At 39.6% G+C, this 19,235-nt stretch overlaps 1 protein-coding gene across 1 annotated transcript; it reads right to left on the bottom strand.

Annotated features, from left to right (window-relative positions):
• Positions 1–7,546: 7,546 nt before the first annotated feature.
• LOC147615346 (histone H3.3b-like) lies at positions 7,547–7,943 on the bottom strand. The gene is made up of 2 exons (XM_086778986.1): positions 7,736–7,943; positions 7,547–7,641 (listed from the first exon to the last, which is right to left on the bottom strand). Exons 1-2 carry the CDS (start codon positions 7,941–7,943, stop codon positions 7,547–7,549), a joined length of 303 nt encoding a protein of 100 aa, XP_086635112.1.
• Between the last annotated feature and the right edge of the window lie 11,292 nt (positions 7,944–19,235).

Below are 19,235 nucleotides of genomic sequence, written 5' to 3'. Positions count from 1 at the left end.
TTTATTATAAAAGTGTTATTCTTATTAAATTTGATTTTTATGCATAGAAGATGCATAAAGGAATTTTTTATTATTATAAAAGTATTATTCTTATTAAATTTAATTTTTATGCATAAAAAGATACATAAAGGATTTTTTTAATTATAAAAGTGTTATTCTTATTAAATTTGATGCATAAAGGAATTTTTTTATTATAAAAGTGTTATTCTTATTAAAATTGATTCTATGCATAGAAAGATGCATAAAGGAAATTTTTTTATTATAAAAGTGTTATTCTTATTAAATTTGATTTTTATGCATAGAAAGATGCATAAAGGAATTTTTTTAATTATAAAAGCGTTATTCTTATAAAATTTGATTTTTATGCATAAATAGATGCATAAAGAAATTCTTTTTATTTTAAAAGTGTTATTCCTATTAAATTTGATTCTAGGCATAAATAGATGCATAAAAGGATTTTTATTTTATATAAAAGTATTATTCCCATTGAAGTTGATTTTTATGCATAAATAGATGCATAAAGAATTTTTATCTCAAAATTAGAATTCTCTTAAATTCTATGAGTATTTGATAAATGAATAATTAAATACTCTAAGAGAGAAACTTCTATCGTTTTATATTCACACGGATTGTAAGAAGAAAATTCAAGAAATCTATCATCGAGATCGAAATATTTAGATAAATGATTAATTTATTCCTCATTGGAATTCGTATCTAATTTAGAAATCAGTTAAGTGAATATTCAAAGAAAGAAATTCAATAAAATAGTAACTGAATTATCAAACCTTTTCGAGAAAGATAGTTCAGGAAAAATCTTATCCGACTTGAACCTTGAATCAGACTATGACCAAGACCAAACTTTTTCATCAGTTTCGAGGAAAGAAGGTGTGACCAGTTTAGAAAAATACACTCAAAACTCCGCCAAATTTGAAACTAAGTTTGAGACCCTTCAAATTGATATGTGGATCAAGGTTATAGAATTCAAGGAATTCTGGTATGAAATTCAGAATTTCGATCAAGAAGTTTTGGGGATACTGATTCAAGGAAATACTCCTTGTATTCAAAAGAAAAATTAAACTGAAAACTTGCTTAGAAACCCTCTTTTCTTAAAAGACTGTCTTACGCCAGAATGGATGTGGATGTGTATGTGAAAGACTGGATGTGGATGTATGTGAAAGAATGGATGTGGATGTGTATGTGATGAAAATGGATGTGAATGTGTATGTGAAGAATGGATGTGGATGTGTATGTGATGAAAATGGATATGAATGTGTATGTGAAGAATGGATGTGGATGTGTATGTGATGAAAATGGATGTGAAGAATGGATGTAGATGTATGTGAAAGAATGGATGTGGATATGTATGTGAAATAATGGATGTGGATGTATGTGAAAGAATAGATGTGGATGTATGTGAAAGAATGGATGTGGATGTGTATGTGAAAGAATGGATGTGGATGTGGATGTGTATGTGAAAGAATGGATGTGGATGTGTATGTGAAAGAATGTGATGTGATGTGACATGAATATATGTGGATGTGAAGTGATAGATATGAATGTATAGATAGATGTGGGTGTCGTACATGTGAACAATTGAATGGATGTGGATGAATGAGATGAGATGTGTATGAAGAATGAGATATGATGTGGATAGATGTGATGTGATGTTATGTGGATAGAATGTATGTGATGGGATGGTGATGTGAATGAATGAGATGTGATGTCATGTGAATCGGGATGTGAATGAACGAGATGTGATGTGATGTAAATTGGGATAGATGTGAATGGATGATATGTGATGTGAATGAATGTGATGTGATGTGATGTGAAGCGGGATAGATGTGAATGAATGAGATGTGATGTGAATGAATGTGATGTGATGAGATGTGGATATGGGTAGATGCGAGTGGATGAGATCTGATGAGGATAAATGAGGAAAGATGATGAGATGAAAATGATGTGATTGGATGAGAATGGGAATACATATGAAATGGATGTGGATCAAATAATGTGGATTGATGTGGAACAATGTGGAAAGACGAGAGTTCGTTATAGAAACTATATTTATGACCTGTTTTTAAATGACTGTTTTATGTCAAGCATGCTGGGGAAGCATTTTGATCGTCTTGTGAATGAGGTCATGGAGACCTAACTGATAAAGTTGCAACAGCTGACGGAGAGTCAATGGAGGACGTCTCGCGTAGCAAGGTCAAGCGAAGTCTTGACCAGCCTCGGTTCAATTTAAATGGTGAGCTTCCGGTACGGTGGATGAGGGACCAAGGAAGCGGCCTATGAGTGAAGCGCTAGGTGACCTGCGAAGGATCCTAGAGGGTGCTGACCATACGGCACTCGGGCTCTGGGTCGTTAAAGATACCCACACGTGTGTCCAGGAAGAAATTTGGTTCAAGGAGTAAGAGTTGTTTTCTGAATTCAGACATGGATCTGGTTGATTGACGTTGCTGGTCCTCAACGAATGAGTCCATGGCTCTTTTATATGGATCTGTTGGTTGATCTTGTTGATCTTGAACGGAGATTCCATTTTGATTTTTATAAGTGAATATATTGCTGGTTACTATGAGCTAGGAACTATCGAAAAGGCCCCTGAGTGGACAGGTGGTGAGCGTTCTGGTTGCCAATGATGCCATAGGTACACCGATGAAGGAAAAATTGAAAATTAGGATTCAACCGGATATTTTGGAGGATTATGATCAATGATACTATAGTTTCATTAAAAGATTGTTTTAAAGACAACTGAATCTATGAAAAAGGCAATTTCATATTGGGTGTGTAAGTGGTGTGACTAGTTTTAAGTTTGCATGAATATCGGGCTAGGGGACCTGGGAACTCTTTTCCCTGGTACCCGGGACAAAAACCTAACCAAATTCTTAAATGGATCCCATCACTATAGTGGTTGGGTGGTTGGCTAACCCACGGGATTGGATGGGGTTAGGTTGGACTGATGTATCCCTAAAATGAGACTCAATTCTGTTATGGTACGATAGATGAAGTAAATCCCAGATAAAAAATCTTCTATGGAAAAGAATCAACGGCAATGCCTCTCAATGAGAAAAGCGTTGGTCTATGATCTGACTATGGTACTTATGGGTTCGGTCAGATTAGTTCAATTAGTTAAGGCTCTTGACTACGTTAGAGTAAAAATATCCTGGAGGAATCGCCCGTGCTTTTTGGGCGAGGGAAGTTTTTTCGGGTTCGGTTTTGGAAGAACCGAGGGATTAGTCTCTTGTCCAGATATACGTGGGTGAGGCCCCGAGTGAGGGTCCCTACCCTGTGCAAGAAGTGCTACTTCCGCTCCTAAGACAAGTAAGATCAAAGTAAGCCATGATGTACTGTTCATCCGAACAACCCTATTAGATGGAGGAGGAGGCTCCATCCACTTTATCCTTTGATGAAGATGTAGCCGAGTACACATAGCCATCACTTTTAGTACCACAAACTCTTTCTTCTATGGTGAAGGGAATTTCCACAACCATTGTACACACATGAGGTGGATTCTAATTACAAAGAAGACAAGCTTGCTGAAGGCAGAGAGGAATATACCATATCCAAAGTGGGTGAAGCACCTTTTTGTGATAGGAAATATCTTCTAACTATAGGAGATAGGTCTGTACAACTATTTGCACATATCAAAGAGAATAGAGAAAGAAAAAAGGGCACATGCACACATTATATATATGGCCTTGATATTTGAGATGATGAAGGTGCAAGAGTTAGCAAGTCTAAAGGAATATATAATTCCAAACCAAAGGGGCCCCCATGGTATGACTCTATTATGAGAAATTGCACTCGGGATCTTGTGAATCATCCAAAGAAACAAGGTCATTGTTGGCACACCAAGGGGGTTTAATAGGAAAAGTGGTGATGCTTTCTTTGCATAGGATTTTACTGAGTGCTTTGCGCTTTATAAGCTCTTCAATTGTGTGTCTTGTGTCTTGGTAATGTGTTACTGCTATTGGCAATCATGTGCAATGTAGATCTCTTCACTACCAACTTATTAGCATTGTGCACTCCTTTTACATGAGCCAAAGACCTCTTCAAGTTCTCCACAATCAATGTTGATACAATATGTTTTGGGAGTTTAGTTACATCCAAACCTCTTTAATGTTTGGATGTTGCAACATCCTAGCCAAAATGTTAGCCTTTGTGATCAAGTTAAGGTCTCTTGTCTCTAAAATGTCACACCATTAAAAAAGCCAAAATTTCTTTATAGAACAAGTTGTGGCACTTGTACGGAGCAAGATTCCTCTTCTCCTAACTCAACTACACTATCACATTGTGGGGCTGAATGATTTACTAATGTCTTCATACTCTATTGTTATTTTATTAGATGAATACATCCTCCAAAATAATCAATATTTGATTATAAGTGAAATCAAGGCCAGTAGGATCTTCTTATGTGGAAAAATGATATACAAAATCAACATGCGAGAGAGGGAGAGAGATGATGTAGCAACTTTCTATGGAGTATAGATGTGGAGAGAGAGAAATTCTTCTTTTTTATGACAGGTACTTTATTGCAAGACAAACTTTATGCATTCGCTTCAAGTATAGGAGGTCGCGACTTCTACGAGGGGAGTGGCTCAACTTGGAGCAAGAAATGCGAGATGGCACGCATTCTGCACTCATTGATGTGGTTATTCTTTGGGAGGGTCATGAACCTTTTAGCGTTAATTAGAGAGTCATTGGCCCCTTAGTTTTCTGGGGCGCAGGAAACCCAACTGATGTCCAATGATCCCCTTTGTAATTTCTATTTCAAGTTAGATGGTAGGAAGGTTGGGAGTCGGAGTGAACATTGCAAAACATGCAAGTAGTGTGTTGCTCCACACATCCTTGAGATTTTGGAGTCAATGTAATTCTTATTCCTCCAAGTGAATATAAGAAGCCGTTTCTCTAAAAGTGTGTAAATTTAATTTTAATTCATTTTAATAAAGTGTTGTTGTTTTTCAAGTCTAATGTGTTTCAAACCCATGAATATGTAAGAAAATAATGATAAGTATAAGAAAGTACGAACGTAAATTTAGGTATAAGTATATATTTAACTACAAATAATAATATAATTAACTATGCTAGAAATAGAAGTAAGATTTAATATATTTTAATGAAGTGTCATTACCTTTTAAGTCACTAGATATAAGTATATGTAAGTATAAAAATAAATATAACTTTAAGTATATATTTAAGTGTAAATAATAATATATGTAACTATGTAAATAATATAATATAATATTAATATTATAATGTAGCATGAAAAAGAATTATTATATTTTAATGAAGTGTCCCTTATTTACTAGAGTATAAACATAAGGTATTAAAATAAATATAAGTTTATAGCTATTTGTAAGTACAATAATAAAAATAATTAGAAAATTATTAAAAATATTATAAATTTGAGTGTAAGTATAAATATGAGTATAAGTTAGATCAAACTCATTTATACTATCTATTCTCTAGCTCTCTATTTGCGTGTTAGTTCTCCCCCCACTACCCATCATGGCTGCCTCCTCTGCTTTCACCGGCGTGGATTAGTAGCACTTGCTATGCTCACCTTGGGGACCAAATCTTCCCCAGGTTTTACAAGACTTTAGACCTCAAGGCTACCATTACCACCTTAGGCCCAGACTCCACCTTGTTAGCTGCATTTTGCACAGCAATCAACGAATTTACCTACTCTATCCCAAAATCCACCTTGAGTTGGATTCCTTTGGATTTCCTCTTCGGTATGAAGTGTGGATCCAACCACAAGAAGGCAATGAACAGAGCTCTATGTCCGACATCTCCGCACTATCGTTGTCCCGACCTCCTATCAAGAGCACATCCCGCTCGATCTCATTGAGCGGGATATTGCTTTTTCTATCTACATCTTGAACTCTAATGTTCAAGAGCCTGAGGATGATGACATCCCTGTTCTCCCACTGGGGTGGAATACATAAACAGAGAGCCAGCGGAGACCACTCTTTAGACCCTATCATTGAGGCTGCTAAGAGCCCTCGCATGGTGCTTACATCCATCCAGCCTCACGAAACCCAAAGTCACAAACCACCACTAGCTTCATTGAGTGCCATCACCATCGAAGGGGTGGAGTACCTCATGCAGGATGTGTTGGATCTCTTGGAGTTGAGGGAGGAGAAACTCTATAGTATAGTTGTGCGAGATGCCAGTGATGATGAATTCATGGACTTTGATTTCTAAGAAGCCCTACCATAGGTTGATGAGGTAGGACGATATGATGATTGCAGTTTAGATGACATCTCTACCTATCATCGCCGTCTATAGAAGCAGATTGAGGATGCAGCTTCTTAATATGATATTTCAGATGAAGAGTTTGAGTGCTTTGCAGGAGGAACTTTTTCGACCTTGGACCATAGTATGCGACACCTGTCTCGTCAAGTTGCACGACACAGACCCATTCCAAGAGCAGATCTAGAGGCACCCTTGCAAGGAGCTCGACAAAGTAGAGAAGGTAACTTCCTTTTACTAAATGCTCCTCAAATTTGATATATGGGGCCTCTATGGCATGTAGACCCCACCCATATGTGCAAAAACTAGGCCTTCTCATGTGAGCCTTCAGACAGAGCCCCTTATAGGCCTCTGATGGGCATGGCTACATGCCATACAAGCCCCATATATCAAATTTAGGGCCATTTTATAAAAAAAATCTTCCTCCCCCATGCATTGCATGATCGATGCTGACATTAATTTTTATTGGTGAGAAAGAAATTATGTATCTTAATGAATCTACATCGAGGCAGAGTGGAAGGTCTAGGGGCCAAGGAAGGGTTTAGGACTCTACGCTAAATGAGTACATTGGAAAACTTGCCAATGATGTGATAGTCTTCCACAAGAGTTGCTATCCAGGGTATGCAGAGAACTTTTTGAAGCTTAAAGCACTTTTACAAAGGGTGCTTCATTCAAACTTATTCTGACTAATTCAAGTCTGGAAAAAATTATTCTACTTCGATGCTCAAAGTTGCTTTATTTGTTCTCGACTCAAAGGTGGTCCCCCTTACATTCTGTGGTGGCTCGTTGCATTGTTATGGGGTACACAATCCCACCATCATCAGGACAAAGCTTGCAGGGTTCAATGTTTTGATTCCAGCCATCAAGGCAGCTTCAGAGTCTAGAGAGCCTCGTAGTAAGAAGCCTCCATGATGACTATGTAACCTTTGATGACTGTAATTTTTTATGCTACGAATGAAAATTTGGGTTGCGAGGTCTTTTTGTTTAATACGTGTCTTGTAATGTATTTTATTAGTTGACTCAAGAAAATAAATTCAAATTACACACGTATCTTAAATGAAAATTCTAGCCATTTGAAGACAAATAAATCAACAAATTATATAAATTGAAATTAAAAGAGACTAATTTGCACCACAAGATAAGAGCAAAAAACTTTGTATATTTCATTGAGCTTTACATAGCTTTTGAGAATTACATTCATGCAAGATATACACAAATATAACTAAAGATCCTGGCCTAGAGGATCTCTCCAGCGTTGCATGAATGTAATTACATTCATGCACAAATATAACTAAAGATCCTGGCCCAGAGGATCTCTCCAGCGTTGCATGCGTCGCACCAATCGCATGTCCTTTTTAGTGATGGTGACCCTCTTCGCATGGACAGCTGCAAACACCATGTCACCAAAAAAATCCACTACGTATCCCTCCGCAGCCTCCTGGAGTGCCTCTAAGGCCTAAGCTGTCCACCACGTAGGTACTGGATGCTACGCGAACCCAGAACCTCATGTCGTGATAGAGTTGCAGATCCTGTATGATCTCTCGTACCACACGTTGGAAGGATAACTTCAGAAAGAGCAGCTCGACTGTCTTTTGGTATTGCCTAATCTCACGGAGAGCCACAGTGCCAGGCCTCCACCTGCGCTTGCGATGTTGTTGTGGGCGGTGGTTGGACGGGGGGTACTCCATGTCCCACCTTGGGGATCCAAACTCTCTTTTTAGTTTTCTTTGTGTGAGACATGCTCTTGGAGTTGAGGGAGAGAAATGAAAGATGAGAAACGAGGGTCACTTCCATACTTATAGATGTAGTTTTTTTTAAAAAATACCTAATACATAAATTTGATAATTTTTAATTTTAAAAAATACTTTTCCTTATCAGAATGGGCTCAAATTTTATGTATACATAGAAGTATCATAGACCACCTCCTGGATAAAATATCAGCCCCATCAGAGGTCTATAGGGCCCTTGTCCAAAGGCTCGCGTCGTGTAGAGACCTACTTTAAAAAAAGAAGGCCTCGACATGCGAGCCTTCGAACAAGGGCCCTATAGGCCTTTGATGGGTCTAATATTTTATATAGGCTATGCAAACCATATGATATCTACACAGAACAAATTTCAACCCATTCTGATCATTACACACCATGCATCATTTTTTTCTTACAAAAAATAATATTATCGTATAAAATAGCACTTGCACATGCACATGCACATGGACTTGCTTGCACATGCACATGCATGCTCATGATATAAGCCACATAATCTATGCATAGAATAAATTTCAGCCCATTATGATCACTACACACCATGCATCAATTTTTTCTGAGAAAATTTATGAATATACACCTGCACATGCAAATACAAAAGCACCTACACTTTTTTTTCCATGAAAATATAAGAATATACACTAACATTGAAAATGAAGAAAACTTAATATATCCAAATCAATGGAAAAACCTGATACATCACATCAAGGACACAACATTGCCCACCCCATTCATCCCCGCACTTCCATGCATCCCCCTTGTGCATCCCATCCCGTGCATCCCCACCCCGTGCATCCCCGCACTTCCTCCTTGTGCATCCCCATCCCGTGCATCCCTCCGCTTCCTTGCATCCCCTTGTGCATCCCCATCTCGTCCATCCTCGCACTTCCATGCATGCCCCTTGTGCATCCCCACCTCGTGCATTCCCATCTCCTCACCGTGGACCCCCTCGTGCATCCCCATCCGTGCATCCCATGCAGCCCCATCTTGTGCATCCCATGCATCCCTACCCCGTGCATCCCTGCACTTCCGTGCATCCTCACACTTCTCGTGCATCCCCACCCCATGCATCCCCCTTGTGCATTCCCGCACTTTGTGCATCCCCACACTCCCGTGCATCCGCGTGGATACCACTCGGCATCCCTACACTTTGTGCATCCCCACACTCCACCGTTCATCCCCGTGGATACCACTTAGCATCCCCATAGTGCATTCCTGCACTTCGTGCATCCCCACACTCCCGTGCATCCCCCTTGTGCATTCCCACACTTTGTGCATCCCCGTCGTCGGATACCACTCATGTATCCCCACACTTTGTGCACCCCACTTGTGCATCGTGCATCCCAATCTTGTGCATCCCCACACTTCCGTGCATCCCTGTGGATACCACTTGTGCACCCCGACACTTCCGAGCATCCCCATGGATATCACTCGTGCATCCCTGCATCTCCATGCACCCCACTTGCGCATCCCCATCATTGCTATGGGCCCCCCTTGTGCATCCCCGGACTCACCCCCTTGCGCATCCGCCCTAACCCCACTCGTGCATTCCCATCCTCATGGCCACCCCTAGTGCACCCCATCCCCTCACACCATCTTGTGAACCCCCCACTTCCCTTCCTCGTGCATCCCCGCTCACCTCCCCCTTGTGCATCCCTAGTCTCACACCCCATCCCCATACCCACGGCGCATCCCACAATTTGGGCATCCCCACCATCCAACCCAAAAAAAAAATTTTGGCACACCCGGGTTGAGCTTCCATAGTTTCCCCCTTACTAAATCCCCCTAGTATCATTTTTTGTTGAGTTTTTCTTCGTGGCCTACTAAGCATTATTATCCACACGAGGTTATATTAAGCAATGCAAAGTGGTGTTTCTTCTCAAGTGCAACTCCCCTGGTTTTTCTGTCATTTTGTATTTCCATGCCTTTGAGTATGGTGGCCTTCACCTTCCTCACAGGCGCACTGGTATTTCAGCCAGGCGCCGATGAGTAGGTGGCGACGCTTCATCAGTCAAGTGGGTAGCCAAACTTGGAAGTGGTGTCGCCGGAGATTCCTAGTTTGTGTGGCTGGTGGTTGGCCTTGTGGGTGCCATCCTTGAGGTTCATGAACTTTTGGATGCTTGATCTTGGGGTCCACATAGTGAGGATGCCGACTTGGGGATGCCCGATCTTGGGGCTCACACAGTGAGGATGCCGACTTGGGGATGCCCGATCTTGGGAGTTCACGGGCTTGGGCGTTCAACCACAGGCAGTGAGGGTGGGTATAGTCCCTGATTTCTCCAATCAGGGGACAACCATGTGTAGCTTTTTACATCCTTTGTACGTCTCTTATTGTTTTACAAGCAACATACCATCATCATCTCCTGGTGGAAATGAGAATTTCCTAGCCTTCGATCCCCCAAAACACGGTTTGCATGGTAAATTTCCACTCTTTCCTGACTTTTCTCATCCTTTTTTATTTCTACTTGGGTGTGGTGTAATCCAACATCAGATAAGACTTGTTCTACCTTCTTGCATGTTGCATCGGCATCTGAAGCAGGCTGCACCTTGTAGACAAAACACACGTACTCAAAAACCAACTTTTCTATTATCCTTACTATGCAATGCAAGGTGAAAAAGTGGAACCTTGTTAAGGGTATTTCTAAAATAGGATCCCACTTAGGATCTAATGGCACCAACATTCCATTCCTTTGAACATACTGGTCACCTGTTAGAGCACCACATTGCCCTGTCCTTTGCAATCCATTGTTTCTTCCCATCCTTTCCTTTCTTTCTGGATTGCATACAATATAAGCAAGGGAACTCAGCTAATGCTGAATTTGAAACACCAAATATACATTTCAATGTTTTCAAATCGCCAGCAAGATGCCATTCTACCTCATATTCACCAAATTCATCGACATGCAAAACGTCACCATTGTTTTTCCATCATACAATATCTGTATCTCTGTTAAGTTAAAAAAAATCTTAAGTACTTCATGGTCTTCCTTTGGTAACTCAAATGCGGCAAGCCACCGTATTCCATTCTTCGATTGCACACTTTAATATTTTGGATGTTCTGAATTGATGTTGGGATCCAATGCCCTATTCATTAGTGTCAAGCTAACACGTTCAAGATTTTGGCCCTGAAAGACTTCACTCTTATCAAGCTTCAAAACAAATTGAAGCTTACCTCTACACTCTTCTCGCGAGATAGACATGTTGTAGAACTTCACCATTGCTGCTTGTAGCTTACATACATCCAATATAAAGTTATTGTCTACATGCAATTTGAAGGGCACTTCCTTTGATCCAGACTTAAGCATCTGTGTTTGTTCCAAATGTATTGAGTCACCAATTGTGTCTAAGACTTTTGCATTAAGATCTTTCCATGCCTGCTTCACATGGAATGGTTTAGACATGGGCACCACCTATCTGTTGTTAAGAACAACCTTAAACCCTACATCCAATTTCTTATAAATTAGAGCATAGGATTCGAGCTAATCCCTACCTTGTCACATATGCCTTGAGCATCTATGGCTGTGAAGGTATTGCTTACTTCCTTCAAGCATACTCTTGCGGCATCATCACCAATGGTTTTGAATTTGGGGTTTTCCAATGCAGAATTCGCCATACCTTTGTTTAGGACCTTTGCAATTGCATCATCAACCTCTTCACTTGGTTGGAAAACATATTCTTCATGTTTACACATTGTGCATAGACCCGCTAATTATATTGCCCACTCCCTTTGTTCAACTGATGAAGTGGTTTGAGCAATCTCACATGCTCACGTGCTTCTCTAGTTTTCGTTGAGGGTCCAAGAACAACGGTCTTTGTAAGCATTGTTGCCATCTTTTTGTTCTCTTTCTCCAAACTGTGCATTTTGCAGCAGTTCTTCATTGTCTATCTCGACAACATCCATGCACCGCATTTTCCATAACATGCATCGCATCTTGTAGACTTTGATTCTCTCTCTCCTTTTCGCTTAGTGATTTTGCAAGCTCCTTGATCCTTGCATCCATGCCCATTATGGTGCATCGAACAGATGTGTAAACACTATGAGCTTGCATTGTTAGCCTCTTAGTGTATCCCAATATCCCTGCATTGCCTTTACACACATACTTAATGAAAGATGTAAGCCCACTAAATTGTGGAGGACTTTGAGTAATTGGATCGGGTGGGTAAATACATCCCTTAACCCAAAGATAGTTTTTTTCTTGCATTTCTCTCTTGTTTCATTAGCTCTAGTTGCTTTTCACTTGTTGTCATTCTCTTGTATATAGTGGTGCATCCTCGCGTCCCAATTGGAAGTGAATGTCTCTCTTCCTATTCCGAGCTACATCCTAAAATTAGCATTTGGACAAAACACTGTTATTAACCAAAAATTAGCTTTTGTAAGGTTCCCCCTTCTATAAATAGGGGAAACACTAAAGATAGTCCACTAAGTCTTAGCTTGGAGAAAATTTCCTATTTATCGACACCTTGACCATGTAGAGATTCAAGGATACAATTCATAGGTAAGACCTAGTCCTATCCCACAGGGGAAGCGTGATCTTCTAAAAGTCAAGTCACCCATAGAGTAATTTATCATAAATTGGGCAACTACTAGACTTGATTTCTAGAGGCAACGCTTTTTTCCTCATCCATGCAAGGCACAGCCGCTGACCTAGTCTTCTAGAATAGAGTTGCCCAAGAACCTAATTATCTAGCATAGGGCTTTCACTTAATCTGTTGGAAAGCTACCCGACTAATCGGGTCCACCCGTCCGTAGGATGGTGCCATCGAGGCATTCCATCCTCCCACTTTCCACCCTACTCACGCATCAATTTGTTTTCTAATTAATCCTACCACACTGTTTGACATAAATAAACATGTTCCTTAATTACGGTCCTTTTCACAAGGTTTGTTAAAACAGCCCTTTTACACAATACAATCATGCCAAAGACAAGATATATATATATATAAAAGTTGATACATGAATCAAATTCCATACAAGCCAAATTGGCCTCTTATTCTTTTCCTTTATTCCGTCGATGATCTAAAATTCGGCCTTCCAGCCTCTACATGTTGGGCAAAACCCTACGGGACCATACACCTTATCGTCGGCCGCTCGCGAGCCGACCTGTCGCCCTCTCAGGCTCCATCGCTCGATCCTCCCGCCCCTCAGACTGATGTCTGCGCACTAGGGTGGGCTTATTCACCGCACTAGCTTGGGCCCTTAGAACTAGGCAGCATCATAACCTCTCGCCTCAATCGGCAAACGTTATTCTCCCAATGGTATGAGGAATACCTTGGGTCAATCCCGGGCTTTGCTAACGATGCCGCCCGGCTACACAAGCACGAAACGGAGTTAGCGTTGAAGCTAGGGAAATTGCACTCTTTAAAGATAACAATTTCAATGCAATTTATTGAATACAACATCACACAATTCATAACTTCATACAACTTTATGTCATTAATTTAAAAGGAAAAGATACACATTTATTAGCACTAATAAGAAAAAAAATGCTTCTTTAAAATATAACCAAGCTAACCTGGCCACCATTTACTTGAGGAGCTTGAAGCGGGAGGGTTGGAGCCGCATCGGGAGCATCTTCCCTAATTTCGTTGTTGCGTGCTCCTCTCGGGGCAATATTCTGACGTTTTCGGGATGGGGCCATTTTGGATGTCAACTTGTAGAGCTCGTTGTTGCTGCGGTCGAAACGCTTCAGTCGGATCTCAATTTTGAGATCGTTTGCTCACCGTATGAGAGCGTATGAACTCTATCTAAAGGCAAAAATCCCTTTATTAAAGTCTACGCAAATGGGGGGGGGAATTGTGAGATGTCCTTAAGACCAAAAACGTGGAGGAGGGCTGAGAGGGCTACTGTAAGTCTATTCACACCGGGGGGGGGAGAACAGTTAAGGACACTACCTCCTAGCAAGAGGGGGATGGAGGAAAATTGGCTTATCTGCAAAGAGGCAAATGAGGGGGTGTGAGAGGGGTGGCTGCAAGGGCGGCTGTGCTGCAGCAAGTATGCTACACAGGGACAGACGGCGGTACGGACGGCGGTACAACAGGGCATATGCTGCACAGAAATACGTGCTGCCTGTGGAGCACCTCGAGGGTTTATATAGCTGAGGGGTGAGGGTATGGGTGCTGCGCAAAGCAAGGACGAAAGGACGGTGCACCATCAAAGGCTATGGATCAGTGGCCTGCATGGGTCTAGGGGAAAGGTACGATGCCGGTTGCCAGGGAAAGGAGTGGTACGCATGTACCTTATCTGGTCTGGGGCAGCATGGGTGTCCACGTAAGGGTACGTGTGGACCACACAGTGGGAGGACGTCCTTTGGTTCTTGGGCGGCCATCGTACGGGCGTCCTAGTAAGTGTGTACGGACCAAATTTTGGGACGGGGTATCCAAATTTGGGACGTCTGCCTCGATTTGCGTGTCGGACCGCCCCGAGGGGGGCGAAATTTTTTTTTTTGTCCAGGAGGTTCTCTTGATCATTGGGGTTCAGACCGTTCATCAATCGGACGCCCGGTCGTGCATTTATTAAGGTTTAAAGGTCGTCACTTTTTAACTAAAATGACTGAAATTCGCGTATAAGCTTGATTCGGTGTCCGTTTTGGATGCTGTAAAATCCTATATTAGGGTAAAATCACACGCAGATTCCAAATTTGGACTCAGAATTTGAAGATTCTAAGTAGAAATGACTCAATTAATGAAATCATTGATTTTTATACCATAAAAACTCATAAATTTATCTATTACATGAACATTTCTTTATCAGTGAAGATGGGTATGTTACAGCTTTGGACAAAACACAATTGCTAACAAAAAATTAGCTTTTATGCATTTGTACAACTCAAAAATTTAACAAATAACATAACTTTAACTAGAAATAACATTATTGAACACAACATTAACCAAATATAACTTCAATATAACCTAGAACTAAATCATAACTTTTAATCAAAATAACACACTTGTTTCAACCAAATAATATAGAAATTAGATTATGAAACTTAATTATTGACTTCAATTTCACACATGACTAAATGACATTTAGAATAATAAGATGGTCAGAATAGGAAAGCAAACATCATTAAACACAACTATTAATCCCAAATTAGCTTTTATAAATTTGTATAACTTATAAAATTAATAAATAACACAACTTAAATGAGAAATAACACACTCAAAAAATCACTAATGAACAATCCAAATAACACAGAAATAACATCATTAAACTCAACTGTTATCTTCAATTTCACACATGACTAAATCACATTCAGAACTATAAGATGGTCTAAATAGAAAAGAAAACATAATAACTAAGATAAAATTAAACCATAACAAAACAACATAATAGATAACAAGATGGACATACCTCCATTGCTCTCTTGTTTTTTAATTCTTTGCAGAGATTAATGAATAGAAAGATGATTAAAGAGAAAGATGAATATGTGGTTCCGACTAAATGGCACCAAATAATCAGCATACCCTTCAATTTCTTTGTTTACAGAAGAGAAGAAACCCAAGATCTAAAGTCTTTAACATGGTTTAGGACGGAAAGAAAGCTTTTGAGCATAGATACTAAAGAAAAAAAACACAAATTTGAATTTTCTCTGTACAAAGTAGGGAAAGTGAAAAACCTAAAGCCATATCTCATCAAAGCATACTAAAATCGCCCTACACTGAAAACCATATTCTAAAAATCTAGAGAAGTCTCTAAATGAAGAAAAAATTCATAAACCCCTCTATACTTAATGAAAAATGATGAAACTTAACAGCCGCAATCTTAGAGCATAGAGGTAGGTGTGGGTAAAAAGAAATTCAAAAATGTGATGTCTACATCAAGTTATTCCGTTTTTTAACTTCTCCCATTTTGAAAAACATAAATGCAATCTATTTTGAAGGATTTAGAAGTTGAAAAGTCATGTGGTTATTTAAGAGTGTCACATCTTAGATGCTTCACATTTTTAAATCAAATAGAATATTATTATTTCAAATTTGAGAATTTTGAGGACAGGTGGTCCTAACTTTGGACATGAGACAATAATACAATAAAATAATAGGTGAATCTTTTATAAAAACAATATAAAGAGATCTCCTTGATTCTAAAAGAGGAGAGATAATGGAGATATTATAACATTTTTTCACCACTTTTCCTTGGTTCATGTGGAACAGAGAGAAAGCCCTTAAGGGGAAAAATGGAGAGCCCATATTTCTCCTAATGAGTTGAGTAAGTCAAAGAAGATATAATCTAGCAAGAAGCCACATGAGCAAAGCTGAATTATCCCACATGAGCTAGCAAAGCTAATGTTGTATCCACCCTTATAAAAAGGGGCATTTCAAGCAATGAAATATGAAGCAAGTTCTTAAGCTTCTATATGAGTATAATTCTCAATCTTGTAACCTAATAGTGCTTAAGTCTCCTACTTAATTAGTTTAGCAATTTATTATTATGTGTATGCTTAGATGTCACCCACCTTAGATTAGTTTAATCACTAGACTAATGTAGGATTAGTACTAATCACCATAGCCATGCACATGTCCAAGATACACATGTTTCTCAACATGGTATCAGAGCCTCCCCTATCCTCACATTACTAATTTTAATGTAGATTAGTCTAAACACTTCACTAATCAATATTTTACACTAATTTGAAGCATATCCTCTTACCCTTCTTGTGGCTCTAATTTTCCAAGATCCATTGTCCTCATTACCTTAGCCATTTTCCAAGAATGTTAGGAGAAGAACCACACTCTAGGGTGTAACCCTGCAGCCAAGGAGGTCATCAAATTTGCACTAGTTGTGTTGTTTTTTGCTCCGTAGGCTATTGGATACTAAAGGCCCATTCTCCACGCACACTAAAAATTAGGCCAAGCCCTTCCAGCTGAACTAATACCATGACTTAAGCAAGAGGTTTACCAAAGGTTTCTCACTTGGTGTAGCAAAGTGGCTGAGGCAAGCACATAACCAGTCACGCAACTATGGACCGGTTTGCGCCAATTTTTGACAAGTTGAGTTGATTTTTTTGACTTGAGCCTCTTCATCTCATTAAGAGTAATCACTCTATACAAAAGCCCCATCAAAATCTTCACCACCAACAAGCTCAATTTTGACCTCAAAATTTTGTTACCCTTAATCACTTTGATTAAGCACTAATCATTATGATTAGTGTATCATTAATAAAATTGGGCCAAATTAATGTCAAAATTGGATAATTTGAGTATTAATGTATTGTAGGAAGTTCTCTCTTGCATCAAAATCCATTGCACCAGTTTACCTTACTCAATTTGAGTACCTTTTCATCGCACTTTTTAGTGCATTTTTAGCACATAGTTTGCATTTTAATCATTTCAATCAGCTTGAAATCATCATTGCAAGAAAATCAAGAGAACATGGGTTAAATCATTGGGAAATCAAACATGGAAAAATACACGTGCATAAGCATAAAAAGCAAAGAAAAGATGCATTAAATACTATCCTAAACATGCCCAAAGCACAAGTGTATGAGATGACCACAACACACATCATGGCATCCACACATAATGCATCAGAGGAACATAAGGAAATTAAGAACAAAGCATCAAAGCACCAAGTAGAAGCATCAAGTGTCATCAAAGATAAAGTCTACACCAAAGGCACAATGAATAAGACAATATTAAAAGGTGGACACGAAGACAAGTAAGGACAAGCAGTCAAAGAGCCAACTATCAAGCCAAAGAGCAAATAACAAGAGCTAAGAAGAATTCAACAATACAAACAACGACATGACATCGATATGAAGCATGAAAGAAGAAACAAGGGATCTTCATAAGAAAAAGTAAGGAGATCTTAAGTAAGCAATAACCCTTAGAGCAACAAAGGATCTACCAACTACTACCCTAACCTAATCAATTCATATGCCACCAAATGATTAGGCAAATCTATGTGTTTCTAAGAGTACGATTACCACCTAAGAGAAGCCATAGAGAACCTAAGGAAAGTGGTGCAAATGTAAACATTCTTGACCACTTGAGAGTAGCTAATAAAGTACCCAGGGGGAGATGTTCCATGCCAAAGTCCAAATGCCAATCCACCTACCACCTACATTAAGGGGGGTAAAGCATTTGTAAACCTTGCATCTAACCACCTTGTAGTAGCCTAAGAAAATAACACCAAGGGGGGGCATTGAGAAATTTGGTGCCATTGAGCACAAGGAAGAGATAGAAAGTGAGTTGAGTAAGCTAAAGAAGATATTGTCTAGCAAGCTAAAGAAGATATTGTCTAGCAACAAGAAGCCACACAAGCAAAGCTAAATTATCCCACATGAGCTAGCAAAGCCAATGTTGTACCCACCCATATAAAGAGGGGACATTTCAAACAATGAAATATTAAGCAAGCTCTTAAGCCTCTATATGAGTACAAGTCTCAATCTTGTGACCTAATCATTGTAAGATCCCTGTCTCCCCACCGCGCAATGAATTCAGGGGTGCTAGCAGCGGAAGTAGCACTTCTTGCGCGGGGTAGGGTCCCACACTCGGGGCCTCGCCCATGAATATCCGGACAAGAGACTAATCCATTGGTTCTTCCAAAACCAAACTTGGAAAAACTTTCCTTGCCCGAAAAGCACGGGCGATTCCTCCAGGATAAATTTTTCTCTAACGTAGTCAAAAGCCTTAACTAACTGAACTGATCTAACCAAACCTGTAAGTCCCATAGTCAGATTAGGAAAATAATTGCACTTGGATCATAGAGACTAATGCTTTTTTCCTCATTGAGAGGCACAACCGTTGATTCTTTTATCCGGGATTTACTTCATCTACCGTACCATAACAGAATTGAGTCTCAATTTAGGGATCCATCAGTCCAGCCTAACCCCATCCAGTCCTGTGGGTTAGCCAACCGCCCAACCACTGTAGTGATAGGATCCAATTAAGAATTTGGTTAGGTTTTGTCCCGGGTAGTACCAGGGAAAAGAGTTCCTAGGCCCCCTAGCCAGATATTCATGCAAACTTAAAACTACTCACACCACTTACACACCCAATATGAAATTACCTTTTTCACAGAATCAGCTATCTTTAAAAAATAATCTTTTAATAAAACCATTGTGTCACTAATCATAATCCTCAAAATCTCTGGTTGAATCCTTATTTCCAATCATTCCTTCATCAGTGTACCTATGGCATCATTGGCAACCAAAACGCTCACCACCTATCCACTCAGGGGCCTTTTCCGATAGTTCCTAGCTCATAGTAATCGGTAAT

The sequence above is a fragment of the Cibotium barometz genome, chromosome 40 (assembly GCF_041138505.1).
Source record: "Cibotium barometz isolate CiBa-2024 chromosome 40, ASM4113850v1, whole genome shotgun sequence".
NCBI classification, from domain to species: domain Eukaryota; kingdom Viridiplantae; phylum Streptophyta; class Polypodiopsida; order Cyatheales; family Cibotiaceae; genus Cibotium; species Cibotium barometz.
Note: the sequence above shows the minus strand (reverse complement) of the source record. Positions and strands in the feature narration are given on the sequence as shown.

Bases quoted from the DNA above. Each gene is read 5' to 3' on its own strand.
- LOC147615346 (XM_086778986.1), bottom strand. From the start codon at position 7,943: ATGGAGTACCCCCCGTCCAACCACCGCCCACAACAACATCGCAAGCGC. The intron at 7,642-7,735 runs GTACCTACGTGG...TGGTGTTTGCAG, and splicing joins CTGGGTTCGCGTAGCATCCA to CTGTCCATGCGAAGAGGGTC.